At 48.5% G+C, this 15,334-nt stretch overlaps 1 protein-coding gene across 3 annotated transcripts in view; it reads left to right on the top strand.

The window, feature by feature from the left end:
* The window catches only part of LOC116819167 (CD59 glycoprotein), a 40,555-nt gene that overhangs the window by 11,996 nt on the left and 13,225 nt on the right, over positions 1-15,334 (top strand). For all 3 annotated transcript variants that reach the window (XM_075065257.1, XM_032770686.2, XM_032770687.2), the window contains one exon: positions 10,791-10,868. In XM_075065257.1, coding sequence (XP_074921358.1) covers positions 10,805-10,868 — 64 coding nt within the window. In that variant the 5' untranslated portion in view covers positions 10,791-10,804. The remainder of the gene's footprint in view (positions 1-10,790; positions 10,869-15,334) is intronic.

Here is a 15,334-nt window from a genome sequence, read left to right as displayed (position 1 = left end):
ATATTATTAAAATTACTGGAACCCCGATGTGCACAGTTGCAACACTCACACTTTAGGAAAAGACGGTTACTCACCGTTGTAACTGTTGTTCTTCAAGATGTGTTGCTCATATCCATTCCAGTGCACGTTCGTCGGAGAAACTTTTACCCTAGCAACACTCGGTGGGCCGGCAGGTCGCCCCCTAGAGTGGCGCTGCTATGGCACCTGATATATACCCCTTCCGGCCCGTCCGCTCCTCAGTTCCTTCTTGCCGGCTACTCTGACAGTGGGGAAGGAGGGCGGGTGTGGAATGGATATGAGCAACACATCTCGAAGAACAACAGTTACAAAGGTGAGTAACCGTCTTTTCTTCTTCGAGTGCTTGCTCATATCCATTCCAGTTAGGTGATTCCCAAGCTTACCTAGGCGGTGGGATCGGAGCGAGACGTTTGCCGGAATGTAAGACTGCTGAGCCGAAGGCGGCATCATCATCTGGATTGTTGGACCCAATGCGTAATGGGTTGCAAAGGTGTGGATCAGAAGACCAGGTAGCCCGCGCAGCAGATTTCGCTGTATAGGAACATGGGCAAGAAAAGCAGAGATGAGGCCTGAGCCGCATAGAGTGGGGCGGTTGAGATGGCCCGTTGGACTTGAGCCAAGTCATAGCAAGATCGGATACACGACGTGACCAAGACGCAATGCACTGGGAGGAGATTGCCCTGCCTTTCCATACGTTCTGCCACCACTACAAAGAGTTGCGTGATTGTCGGAAGGGCTTGGTCCTCTCGATGTAGAATTGCGAGAGCCCCCTCCGGACATCCAGGTATGGCGCTGTTGTTCCCACGCGATGAGTGCGGCTTTGGGAAAGAAGACTGGGCAGAAAAATGTCTTGGTTCACATGAAGGCGGGAAACGACCTGGGAAAGGAATGCCGGGTGAGGTTGCAAGGCTGTACCTTGTCCTTATGGAACACAGTATGGAGGCATCCACAAGTCAGTGCACCAAAGTTCCGAAGACTTGTCTAGCCGAGGTAACAGCGACGAGGAAAGCTGTTTTCCAGGACAGGTACAGTAGCGAGCATGTGGCCAAAGGCTCAAAAGGGGGCCCCCCACCCCCTTATTTCAGCTGTTTAAAACAAAGGTTCAGGTCCCAGGTGGGGTAGGGGGCTTTGATGTGAAGGTATAACTGTTCCAGCCCTTGTAGAACCTGGGTGAAGACATAGGGTGGGAAAAAATGGTACTGCAGCTTCCCCTGGTGAAGGTGGATATGGCCGCGAGGTGCCATCGCAGAGTGGATTGCAACCTCTGTTCCATTGAGAGACCATAGATAGTCCAGGATATGTGGGATTGATACCGAACACGGAGAGTGGTCGTGTTGGGCACACAGTGGCAGAAGCAATTCCATTTTGCGAGGTATGTCGAGTGCGTGGAGGGCTTTTGCTTCCTAGTAACACCTGTTTCCTGCGGCGGACAGCTCAACTCCGACTGGCTTAACCAGAACAGGGACCATGCTGTCAGGTGGAGGGACTGTAGGTCCGGGTGGTGAAGCCTGCGAAGTCCTGCGTGATCAGTCCGGCATAGCGGCAGGGGGATTGGGTCCGACAAGGACAGGTCGAGCAGCATGGCGAGTACCAGTGCTGCCTCGGCCAGGCTGGCGCTATCAGGATAAGGTGGGCTTTGTCCCTGCGGACTTGAGCAGGATCGTGGACGAGGGGAACGGTGGAAAAGCATAACAGAGGTGGCCCGTCCATGGAATCATGAAAGCGTCCGACAGGGACCTGGGGGAGCGCACCCTGAGGGAGCAGAAAACCTGGCAATTTCCTGTTCGTTTTGACGCAAAACAGGTCGATGTGGGAAGCCCCACCTCCGGAAGATCGAATGAAGAACGTTCAGGCGGATGACCATTCGTGTGAGAGGAAGGACCTGCTCAGGTGATCTGCGAGCGTGTTTCGTACCCCCCGAAGAAAGGAGGCCACCCTAGGTCTATGGATTGGGCTTACACAGAAGTCCCACAGTCGGATCGCTTCCTGGCACAAGGGAGACGACCGCTCGTTCCCCCTGCTTGTTGATGTAGATACATGGCCGTTGTGTTGTCCATGAATACTGCAACACAAACGGCCCGTGTAGCGCTCGAGAAATGTTTGGCACACCAGGCGGACCGCTCTGACTCTCGGACATTGATATGAAGTGTCAGCTCCGGGGTGACCAAAGGCCTTGGTGCGTAGCGTGCCCTAGTGGGCGCCCCCAGCACCCAGTGCGGACGCATCCGTTGTTAGGGATGCGGAGGGGCTGGGAAGATGAAAGGGTAGGCTGCACAACTTGGGCCGATCTCTTCCACCAGTCAAGGGAGCTCAGAACTTTCGCATGACGTCAGAATAATGTCTAAGGTGTCCCTGTTTGTGCTGATAGACAGAAGTGAGCCAGGTTTGAAGCGGGCGCATCCGCAGTCTGGCATGTTTTGCCATGAAAACACATGCAGCCATGTGCCCCAAGAGAGCGAGGCAAGTACGGGCCGAGGTAGTTGGAAACCTCTGAAGACTTTGGACAAGGGAGACTATGGCCTGAAACCGGTGCGGGGGCAAACTGGCTGTTGCGAGGTTGGAGTCCAGCACTGTCCTGATAAATTCTATTTTTTGTGTGGGCACCAGGGTGGACTTGTCCAGATTGATGATCAGGCCTAGACGTATAAATAGCTCCCTGATGGTGTCGACATGGCTGATGACTTGAGCCTCGGAGGTCCCTCTGATAAGCCAGTCGTCGAGGTAAGGAAAAACATGTATTCGACGACGGTGTAGTGAAGCAGCGACGACCGCCATACATTTCGTGAAGACCCGAGGGGTCGACGAAAGACCAAAGGGAAGGACCGTAAACTGGTAGTGAACTCGATTCACCACAAAGCGCAGATACCTCCTGTGCGGGGGGTAAATCGCAATATGGAAATATGCATCCTTTAAGTCGAGAGCGGCGTACCAATCGCTGGGATCCAGGGAGGGGATGATGGTCCCCAGGGACACCATGCGGAACTTGAACTTCTTGATGAACTTCTTCAGTCCGCGTAGGTCGAGGATGGGCCGGAGGCCCCCTTTTGCCTTGGGGATCAGGAAATATCGGGAATAAAACCCCTTGCCCTTTAACTCCTCTGGTACCTCCTCTATAGCCCCGATTGATAGGAGCTTGTGAACCTCCTACATGAGGAGTTGCTCGTGAGAGGGGTCCCTGAAGAGGCACGGGGAGGAGGGACAGTGGGAGGGAGGCGGAGAAATAAACTAAAGATGGTATCCAAGTTCCACCGTACGAAGGACCCAACGATCCGAAGTCAAGTGGGACCATGCCGGAAGAAACGAGGAAAGGCAGTTGGAAAACTGGAATGGATCTGAAGGGGGGGTTGGTACGCTGCTCTCGGGCGCACCTTCAAAAATTTGTTTTAGGTCCTGATGATGGTTTTGCGGGACCGGAATTGTTGCCCGCTGGAGGTCCCAACTGCCGCCTGCGGGTGGTACGACCTCTCCTACGGGTAAAATCCTGTCTCAGCCGAGGTGGAGGGTAAGGGCGCTGGGGTTGGGAACGGAATGACCGTCTCTGAGTCTGAGGGGTATGCATTCCGAGTGAACGCATGATAACCCAGTTGTCCTTCAGACTCTGCAGTCTGGGATCCGTCTTTTGCGAGAAAAGACCTTGTCCATCGAATGGCAAGTCCTGTATGGTATATTGCAGTTCTGGCGGTAGGCCGGACACCTGCAACCAGGATATGCGCCGCATGGCTATGCCAGAGGCAACAGTTCTAGCCGCCGAATCTGCGGAATCTAGTGAAGCTTGCAATGAGGTTCTTGCAACCCTTTTCCCCTCCTCTAGTAGGGCTGTTGAACTCCTGACGGGAGTCCTGAGGGACCAACTCAGTAACTTTGCCGACCGCCTCCCAGGTGTTATAGGAGTATCGTTAAGAGGGCTTGCTGGTTCGCCATGCGGAGCTGAAGCCCTCCGGCAGAGTAGATTTTTCGGCCCAACAAGTCCATGCACTTGGCCTCCCTAGATTTCGGCGCGGGGGCTTGCTGGCCGTGGCGCTGCCTTTCGTTGACCGATTGTACCACCAACGAGCAAGGGGCGGGGTGCACGTAAAGGTATTCGTACCCTTTAGAGGGCACCATGTATTTTCTTTCTACACCCCTGGCTGTCGGTAGAATGGAAGCCAGGGACTGCCAGATGGTGTCTGCTCTGGCTTGGATTGACCTGATAAAGGGGAGGGCCACTCTGGTAGGCGTTTCCACTGATAAGATGCTAACCACTGGGTCCTCCACCTCAGGGACTTCCTCTACGAGAAGGCTGATATTTTGGGCAATGCGCCGCAGAAGATTTTGGTGCGCTCGCAGATCAATCGGGGGAGGCCCCGATGATGATGTGCCCGCTACTGCCTCATCCGGGGAAGATGATGATGACAACCCTGGGATGAGCGGGTCCTGGACTGATGCCTCGTCCTGGTGGATCTCCGTCTCCGGAACATCCTGTTGTTCTGGAGCCTGTGCAGTGCTTGCCTCCGTATCAGCGGGGGGAGGTCTGCTGACAGTGGCCTCAGGTACTCAGTGCTCTGAATGACCAGAGCGTGATGGGCCTGTTGGTTCGCCTTGGGCTTGGTGGTAGGCCCAGGGCATCCAAAAAGACCACTGGGGTGGTCCGTGGTCCTGATGGGCTTGAGTGTCCGAACCCCCATAAGAGGCACTGTCCACGTACGAAGAGGCGGACGGATGACGGGACGGCCACGGGGGAGCTGAAGTAGACTGGACCAGGTCGCTGCGTCTGTAGTATTCCTCCCTGCGTGGTACCGGCGAAAGATACTGGGAACTGTGGCGGTGTTGAGAGCGGGACCGGGACCTACGACCAGCGCGGTGCCGGGAGGTCGCCTGGTGCCGAACATCGTCATGCCTGGATCGGCTACGAGAGGTGCGGCGGTGCCGGGATCTGGAACGGTGCCAATGGTACGATGGAGACCGGATCTTGAGCGGTGCCGCGAGTGCGACCGGTACCGGGATGGAGAACGGTACCGGGACTGCGAGCTGCGCAGGGATCGGGAGCGGTGTTGGGGCTGAGAGCGATCACAGGATCCTGATGGAGACTGACGGTGCTCCGTGGTGCCCGGGGAAGATGGTCGCACCATGGCAGGTTTGCCCAGCGACTGGATGACCCGCACCAGCGGTGCCGGGGGTTGGAGCAGCTCAGGCTCTGTGAGAGCAATGAGGTCCTGCGCCATGGAGAAGGTCTCTGGAGTGGACGGTATGACAAGCTCTACCACAGCACGGGCTGGGGAGCTGGTAGGCACCGGACTCAACGGCTCCTGAGAGACCGGAATCGACGGTGCAGAGACAAGCAGTGCCGCGGCAGTTGGCGGTGCTGGGTGGTCCAACTTGGAGCTGCGCTCTGACTGTGGTGTAACTGAAGGTACCGCAGGAGCCTTGTGCTTTTTGCTCCCCAGGGAGAGCGAGCGGCGCCAGCCGGAGGATTGGGCAGGTGATGGGTGGTGCCGAGGAGTCTTCACTGGTGCTGGAGCAGAAGATGCACTTGTTCTCAGTGCCGGAGTCGGTGCCGAGGATGGAGGAGTTAGAGCTGCCTCCATCAAAAGTTGCTTCAGGCGAATGTCCCGCTCTTTTTTATTCCAGGGCTTGAATGCCTTACAAGTATAGCACTTGTCCGAAAGATGGGCCTCGCCGAGGCACTTTAAACAGGAGTCGTGCGGATCTCCTGTGGGTATCGGCCGACAGCAGGCCGTGCAGGGTTTGAAGCCCGGTGAGCTGGGCATGGGCCCCGGTGCCGGGGGAGGAGAAGGGGCGAACCCTCGATCCTCTTTAACTATATACACGAACTATAACTACGTCAAACGGTAATAAGGTAAAGAAAAAACTATGTACATGAAAAAACTATAAAACGAGCGAATCACTAGGGAGGTGGAGATCAGCTAAGCTGCGCTCCACTGTTCCAACGACCGACATGGGCGGTAAGAAGGAACTGAGGAGCGGACAGGCCGGCAGGGGTATATATCAGGCGCCATAGCGGCACCACTCTAGGGGGCAACCTGCCGGCCCACCGAGTATTGCTAGGGTAAAAGTTTCTCTGACGAACGTGCACGTGGCGCGCGCACACCTAACTGGAATGGATATGAGCAAGCACTCGAAGAAGAACCTTTCTTTCTCTGTTTACAATAGTTTATTAACAGATGTAGCAAAGTCACAAACACTGTAACCCAGTACAGTAGATAGAAGTAATGTAGAATGTACATCTATATACTCACACTGTCCCTTGCAAAACAACCTGAAATGTAGGCCATTAGCTTCCTCATCACCCTCACCTTCCTCATCATCACCAGTGGTCATCATTCTGGCACCACCCAAGGGCTACATCTGTCTCCCCCATGTACACAGACTGGGATACAACTTTTATATGTTTACACTGACACCAGACTGTGTCTAATGCATATTTTAGTAGGAGTTCTCCCTCTTCTTTATTGTATTTCCTCAATCCTACTAATGTTGGGTGCCCTCTCCTATAAGGTTACTATATTAATGATCTCAATTTATTATCATATACTGTCAGTTCATTGCCCATGGCACTCTTGTGGTCAAGACATCTGCAGATGTGCCTATCCTAAAATATCCAAGAGCTGATGTCTAGCTCATGTTACCTGGGGTTGTTATGGACAAACTTCCCCCCTTAAAAAACACTATTCCCAGTTCCCTCAAAAATGTCCCAGTGTCACCCCTAAGTTATCTGTGCCAAAGTTCTAGGCCCTCAAGACTTGGGATCTTGGGGAGCAATTACCACACAGGTGGGGTGCCAATTAATTTCTTTATTAAAGGAAAAAGGAAGTGGTGGGAATTTAACAATGAAATACGATGGGATGGGGTGTATAGGGTGTTTACAATAGACAATGATGGGGGGTTCTTCTTATTGAACAGTGTAGGGAGTTCTAACAGTGGGGTACAGTAAGTGGGGTTCAGCACAATGGGATACAGTACAGTCAATAAGCAACTCAACTTTTATATAGGAACAACTCTAGATACAGTGTGGAATGCAAAACGTACCAAAAAGAAATGCAAAGTAAAATGGTAGCTTCTATAATAAAATGGTCAACAATCTTAGATAGAATGTATTAAGTGGTTAATAGGCCTTATACACAATGTAACACAATGGTATCAATGCAAATACAAAATATATCAGAAAAAGTGAGGCAACCAATGGGGTGTTATAACCACAAGTAAAATGTGAATACACAGTGCAATGATACAATATGGGTGATAAGTGAAATTATGCAATGTAACAGTATAAAAGAAATTAATGACTTAATTTGTGAGGCTGTGATAGCAGATAATCTGCAAGAGTGTACCTAAAGGCTGGGTCAAGAAACAGGAGTGGGGAGGGAGTGAATGATTAGTGGCAACTGATGAGAGGAGAGTGCAGCTGCAAGCAGCGAGAGACTCTGAAGCCCTGCGGGGTGAAGCCCAGAGCAGTCCTCAGGAGGGGGCTGGACAACAGGAAGACAAGAGCAGCTGGAGCGCGCTTAAGGGGAGTCTGGAGCAGGCAAGAGGGGAGGAGTGCTGAACGTGCAAGCGATGAGAAGGCACGTGGAGAATGGGGAGACGCTGAGGAAGAAAGGTTGCAGCAGCGGAGAGCACTTCAGGGAAGTTGCGGGCAGCGGGGTGAAAGACAAACGGAGCAGTGTGATGGGTGATCTTCGTAGGGAGAGCAGAGAAGCAGGGAGGATGAACACAGGGGATACAGGGAGAGGCAGCAGAGAAGTGTAAAGAAGGGGTAGAGGGGTTTAAGCAACAAGTGGAGGAGTAAAAGAAGGAAAGAAGCAAGCAAAGGGTTTGGGAAGTTACATAGGGGAGAAGCAACAACACCAGTCTGGGGAAGTTTGGAGGGTGATGCAGACGCGGGGGGAAAGCAGCAAAGAGGGAAGTTCAGGGAGAGTGCAGATACGGGGGAAAAGCAGCAAAGGTTGGGAAGTTCGGGGAGAGTGCAGATACGGGGGAAAAGCAGCAAAGGGTTTATAACAGGGAGACACGGAGAAGTACACAGAGGGGAGATTGGAGCGGGGGAAAAACAGACACAGGAAAAGTTCAGGGAGAGATCGGACAGCGGGAAGATGAATTCAAACAGCAAAAACCTTATCTATCGTCTAACTTAATCAAATTTATATAAAATGACAAGCAGCTTATACAAGTAAAAAACAGGTACAGAATACAACCAGGCAATGGCTTTTTAAATCTATCTTAACCAACGACTAGGCAAAACAACAAATATCACAATTCTAAGCAAAACTATAACAAGCAACTATACGGAGCAACAAAACAAGCAAACTATAGCAAGGCAGGTGAAAACTTACAAGCGCTACAATCTTAGCAAACTATGACTTATTAAACTAAAAAAAAAACCTATGGTGCACCTTATGCTATGGGAAGTTACAGAGGGCAGAGTGGTATGTGCCCAGGATACAGCTCCCAAGCTTGATGCAGCCCCAAGGAAGCCAAGGGATGGTGGCTGCAGCAGTGGATACGGCTGAAAGCAGTGAGCCCCGAAGCAAAGCCCACAGGAGCAGAGCTTAGCCGCGGCACAAACTTATTTTTAGCGCAAAGCGCCGCGGAGTTTAAGAGAGGTTTTAAGACACAGACCAAGGTTTAGCTTGAGTCTGTGTGCTGGGGAACAGAGCCAGCAGCTAAAGTATAAAATAAAAGTATAGAAAGTTTCACAGAGGGGATTCTTACCAGTCCCCAAGGAAGCAGCAAAGGCAAAGCAGCAGCTCAGAGAAGCAAGGAGGGCTCGGTACGTTCTCGATAATCAGGAGATCTCTCAGGCAGCAATTCGTTCTTCGTGGGGGGGGTTAAAAAACGGGGGTACGCTCAAAAATAAAACGAGAGCGCAGAGAAAGGGACCCCCCCAGAACCCCTGGCTGATCAGACCAGGCAGCAATGCAGGAACCTTTCTGATGTTTGTTTCAAAAATGCCTGTTTTTAAAGGCAAACTCAGGCAGTTTCCCGCCAGTAATCCTGATAGGGCTCCTCTGTCACAGGGGAGGAGACACAGGGAAAAACTGCAGGTGAGCACAGAGACGTGCCTGGGCAGAGTCCTGTGCAATAGGTGAGTTCACACCTCAGGACTCAAAAGCACATGAGGCCTATGACTCATGCCCAGATCTCAAAAACACATTAGGTCTTGCAGCTCTGGACATTGCCTACCCTACACCAAGCCCAGGTTTAACAAGGTGATAACAGGACTAACCCTTTGAACAGGGCAGTGGTCCCACTTAGCACGCAGCACAGTGGCCATCCCTTTGAGAAGGGCAATGGCTCTTGGTAAACAACTTAAGGGGCCCTCCCTTTGAGAAGGGCAGTGGCCCTGGTAAACAACTTAACAGCCAGGGAGGGGTGGCCACAGGAGGAGAACAAAAACAAAATGGAGTATGGGGACAGCTGTAAGAAACAAAATGGAACAGGGGGATAGCTGTAACAGACACATTAATGCAATTATTATGTCGCAGTTTCAAATCACCGAAAGTCACAAAAATCCAAAATTAAGATTACAGTAAAGACATTACCTTGGCCACATTGTATTTCATTTTCTGTAGTCTTTATGCTATGTAACTTATGACTTATATATGTGCTCCCCAAAACAGGAATACAAAAGTGTGTATGTGTAGTATGGCCTAGATACTGATACTGGAACCTTGCCTTTCTCATATTATATATTTTTTAACTGTGCAGTCTTAATATTGCACAAATGCATTTTTTTGCATTTAATTTTTTAATGTATGTAAATATCCTTAGTGTGTACAGTAGGAATCGAGTTACAAGACTTTAATTAAGCACTTACTCAAATGGAGGGAGTTTGACAATATTCTTGTAGGATGCATGAAAGGACATGAAGGGTCATAAAATATATGATTTTAATTGCAAAATTATGTCTCTGGTTTGCCCTTTGCAGATGCTTGGATATACTGTGCCAAGTTCATCCCTGTTATAACTCCATTGGGTTTGGCAAAGTTGCCTCGGGTATAGATATGCGAGACTTCTCCAGGAGTCCCACTTTTTTTTGGGGTATTATAGTGAGCCATAAAAGCCTGTTTATGAAATGATGCCTTTAGAAAAGATGATATATGATCTAAAAGAAATGCTTGGGCTGCTGTTCTGTGACTTTGGCTGTTGGAGTATAACAGCTTGAGACGAAGAGGTAGGGAGAGTTGGGCTACAAAAAGGAATTGCATTGTGCTCCAACAGAAAAGTCTAGTATGGGTTGGGTGAGCTATCATTGATAGCCCATCAAGCATAGAAAATAAACAAAAAATAGAAAATGCAGAGAACAGAAATCAGTAAATCAGGCGTGTCTGTGAGCTGCCTCATGGTGACACAATGGTCTAGTGTTTCTTTCCTAGATACCTGCCACATCCATATGTGGTATCTAATAATTCTTTTCAGATATGATACCTTAAGTACTTTGCAAACATCAAGGGACTTGTCCAAAGCCTTCTGATGTCAATAAGCTTTGTATCAAATACCAGTGAATTACCCTTCGTTACATCCCTTCTGTAAGGTAGGTGAGTATTAGCCTCATTTTACAGATGAGGAAACCTGAGCACATACACATAGAAGTTATGTGCCCAGTGCCACAGAAATAGTCTGTTGGGGCCAAGATTAGAATTTGGGAGTGCCTGATTCTTGATTAATGTGCTCAGACTACTAGATCTTACTCTTTTTCAATCAAAACTTTCTCTGGTTTTAAATATTATAAACTAAGGAACATGTAACCATTTTTCAATTATTCTTGCTTCCAGATACTGGAAGAAACATGAACAAAATGAATTGTATCCTGTTCACTGTCTTCATTGTTCTGATTGCTTATTGCAGTTCTGGTAGGTATTCTGGACGTTCTGCGTTAAAGCTTTTCTTACATACATGCCAATGTCACATTAAACAGGCGCACAATGTGGTCAAGGACAGAATTTGTCATTATAGACACAAGTTCAGGGGGAAGCAGTGCAGCTTATATAAATGTATAGCATTTCCGTGTCACTTTCTGCGGGAGGGCAGGTTCAGGGTGGAGGTAGATTTCCATAACAGAATGTTTTCAAGCTGAAGCAAGAATGCAGGCATACAGTGTGCATCCCACAGCAGTACAGGAACAAAATATCCTGTTTCATTGATACAGTATCAGCAGAATGTTGCCAGGGGACAAGGGTATAAAAACTGGAAATATTTGTTAGAAGGAGTGTCATAAACAGATAGTTAAGGGTTAATGTCTCTTTTACCTGTAAAGGGTTAACAAGCTCAGTGAACCTTGCTGACACCTGACCAAAGGACCAATCGGGAGACAAGATACTTTCAAATCTTGGTGGATGGAAGTCTTTGTTTTGTGCTGTTTTGTTCTGCTCTTTGTTCTCTCTTGGGATTAAGAGAAGCCAGACATGTAACCAGATTTCTCCAATCTTACTGAAACAGTCTCTCAGATTCAAGATAGTAATTAATAGATAAAAAGCGGATTAGATTTATATTTGTTTTCTTTATTTGCAAATGTGTATTTTTGCTGGAAGGATATTTCACCTCTGTGTGCTGCAACTTATACTTAGGCTGGGAGGGGGAGTCCCTCTGGTCTAGGTGAAGCTGAGACACTGTAAACATTTTTCCATCTTGATTTTACAGAGATAATTTTTACTTTCTCTTTCTTTAATTAAAAGCTTTTCTTTTAAGAACCTGACTGATTTTTTTATTTTTGTGTAAGACCCAAGGGGGAGTGAGTCTGAACTCACCAGGGATTGGTGGGGGAAAGGAGAGAAGGGTGAGGAAAAGCTTAATTCCTCCCTGGGTTAGGATCCAAGGAGTTGGGATCAGTGTCTCTCTCTCAGGGAGAGTCTGGGAGGGGGAGAGAAAGGGGGGAAGGTGAATTTCCTCTCTGTTTTAAGATTCAAGGAGTTTGAATCACAGTATCTCTCAGGGTAATCCAGGGAGGGGAAAGTCTGGGAGGGGAAAGGTAGGGGGGATGGTTTATTTCCCCTTGTTTTAAGACCCAGGGGGTTTGGGTCTTGGTCTCCCCAAGGAAGGTTTTGGGGGGACAAGGAGTGCACCAGACACTAAATCTCTGGTTGGTGGCAGCGCTATAAGATCTAAGCTAGGAATTAAGCTAGGAATTAGAGGAGTACATGCAGGTCCCCACTTTCGGACGCTAAACTTCAAAGTAGGAAAGAGACCCTGACGTGGTGTGCAGCGGTGGGAAAAGCCAGTAGGATTTTTTTTTTTCTTTCTCTCTCTGCTAGCTGTTTGAAAGCAGGCAGAGAGGAGGGGTTTAAAACTACAGCCAAGGAAATTTTTTCTTCTTCTTTCCTTTCTGGCTGCTAGGATAGACAGCCTGAGGGTATAGGTGTTAAGTTCTTTAACAAGGATCTTTGTTAAACAAAGGAAACTCGAGCTGTGAGCAGCAAAGACCAGCAAAAGACATTTGCAAATGAATGTGTTTTTCTTCTTTCTAACTCTTCGGGCAAAGTAATAGTTAGAAGTCTCTGTTGCTAAGCAACCCTGAGGAAGCATCCAGAGCAGCGGCATTTCAGGCAGTAAGCAGCAGAGGGCACACCCAGCACAAGAAAGCAGGAACCATGAGTTCAAAGGAAGCCATTAAGCAGGGAATGGGCAAAGCTAGAAGCCATAGAGAAAGACAACAAACATAGGAGACGGATAGAACTAATTAATGCAGAAATAGCCAAGAAAGAGGCGGCCCACAAAAGAGAACAAGAAGAGAAAGTGGCGGCCCACAGGAGAGAGATGGAACACCAGAGGGAAGCCCACCAGCAGACCCTGGCATTAGAAAAGGCTAAGCAGAAGGACACAGCCAACCCTAACAACCCTTCTCCAGTTACTGTTCCCCATCCCAGGAAATTTCCCACCTACAAGGCAGGTGATGACACTGAGGCCTTCTTAGAAAATTTTGAAAGGACCTGCCATGGGTACAACATCTCTGAAGACCAGTACATGATAGAGCTGAGGCCACAGCTCAGTGGACCCTTTAGCAGAGGTGGCGGCTGAAAATGCCTAAGGAACACTCATGAACAATTATAAACTTTTCAAACCAAGGCCAGAATCAGAATGGGGATAACACCTGAGCATGCCCGTCGGCGGTTCAAAGCCCTAAGGTGGAAACCAGATGTGTCATTCACCCGACACGCCTACCACATTGGAAAGAATTATGATGCCTGTATATCAGGAGCCAATGTTAAATCTCTGGAGGAGCTGCACCTCCTAATACAATTGGAGCAGTTCTTAGAGGGTGTTCCTGAGGAAATAAAAAGGTACATCCTAGATGGGAAGCCCAAAACTGTAACCGAGGCAGGGGAGATTGGAGCCAGATGGGTGAAAGTGGCAGAAAAGAAAAAAGTTACTGTCAAGGGGAGCGAATATCACAGGGGGCTCACAGACAGTAAACCCTATCCCTGAGGGCAACCCAAGACCCCACCTACAACCCAAGGAAAGCCCCAGACTCCCTATTGTCCCACCTCACCAGTCTCCAGTAACCCACCTTGGCCCAGTGACCAGTCAGCTGGGTGATGCTTTAAATGTAATGAACTGGGACATATAAAGGCCAACTGCCCCAAGAGCCCCAAACGAGTGCAGTTCATTACACCACCATCACATCAAAGATCCCCAGGCCCAGATGCCTCTCAAATACCCTCGGAGTGAAGGGAAACTTTTGGAACAAAATATCCTGTTTCATTGATACAGTATCAGCAGAATGTTGCCAGGGGACAAGGGTGTAAAAACTGGAAATATCTGTTAGAAGGAGATTAAAATTTGCATAGGATAAGTTTTCAGACGTGTAGACAACTACAACGTTGCCTTCATGAGGATGGTGTGGCAAAATTTGCTAAAGAAACCTCATGGATCATCCTTTGGGGAGGTCAAGATTAAATTTTTATTTAAAAACCTTAATTGTGAATTTAAATTTTTTTAAACTTTTTAAAAGATGCGTTTCAAAATTGTCTGTCTCAGTGTGTGAACTGGGTATAGGTTATTTTTAAAGAGGGTAGAACTTGCACTTTTCCTGCTCCACTCTTCTTAGTCCTTCTCATCCTTTTCCTTCTTGCTTGATTTTCTCTCTTTTCCTTTGACAGCCTATGGAAAAGAAATTTGGGTTTTTGCTTTTGTTTTGTTTTGTTCCCCAAGAAGGATGGGGTGGGGGGAGGGAGCAGTGGGTCATGTGGTACCTGTGAGGAGGATGGCTGCCTAATTTCAGACCTCCTCATTCAAAACATATCAGTTAATCTCTAATCATTACTTTCCTGGCAAATTGACTATAAATTTCTGTCCTAAAGTTTAAATTAATCCCATGAATAAGTTTCAGACTGTTGAATATGGATGCCAATGGAGAAATGAGAGACAAGAAAAGACCTAGGCCTGAATCACTTAAGCAGCTAACAGGAGATACTACACGGCCACAGCAGGACCTAGCCTAGAATATTGCAACACTGAAAGAATTCCTCACAGACTGACTGGATTCAATCTCAAAAGATATTCGTAGCCTCTCTAAAAAAAAATGTGATGTAAAATCCCATATAACTGACATGGAAAATGAGCTACAAAAGACTGCCATTGAAACCAGGGAAATAGAGAAGGAACTGCCTCCTTAATGCTTAGACTAGAGAAACTGAAAGAAAAATAAGATGACTCAGGCCTGGTTTACACTGAGGAGGGAGGGATCGATCTAAGTTATGCAACTTCAGCTACGTGAATAGCTTAGATTTACTTACCGCACTGTCTTCACTGTGGTAAGTCAATGGCTGATGCTCTCCTGTTGACTCTGCCTGTGCCTCTTGCCCTGGTGGAGTACCAGAGTTGACGGGAGAACGCTCAGTGACGCGATAAATTGACCCTTGCTGGGTCGATTGCTGCCCATTGATCCAGGGGGTAATGTAGACAAGGCCTAAGGGTCTCGCAGACACAACCTTTGGCTCTTGGGCATTGCTGACGGTCTAGTGGAGCTTTCTTCAGAAACTGCTCCCTGACATTCTTAAACTGGACCCACAGCTGCCCCCATTAGATACTGAAAGAGCTCATGAAATGCCTGGTACTAGACAATGAGAGTCTGACAAGACCAAACCCATCCTCTTCAAGCTACTGAAGTTCAGTGATAAAGTAACATTAATGCATGCTGCCAGAAAAGCTGAAATCCTTAGAATCATAGAATCATAGAATATCAGGGTTGGAAGCGACCTCAGGAGGTCATCTAGTCCAACCCCCCACTCAAAGCAGGACCAATTCCCAACTAAATCATCCTAGCCAGGGCTTTGTGAAGCCTGACCTTAAAACCCTCTAAGGAAGGAGATTCCACCACCTC

The sequence above is a fragment of the Chelonoidis abingdonii genome, chromosome 4 (assembly GCF_003597395.2).
Source record: "Chelonoidis abingdonii isolate Lonesome George chromosome 4, CheloAbing_2.0, whole genome shotgun sequence".
Taxonomy (NCBI): domain Eukaryota; kingdom Metazoa; phylum Chordata; order Testudines; family Testudinidae; genus Chelonoidis; species Chelonoidis abingdonii.
This window is presented reverse-complemented; position numbering and strand designations above follow the sequence as displayed.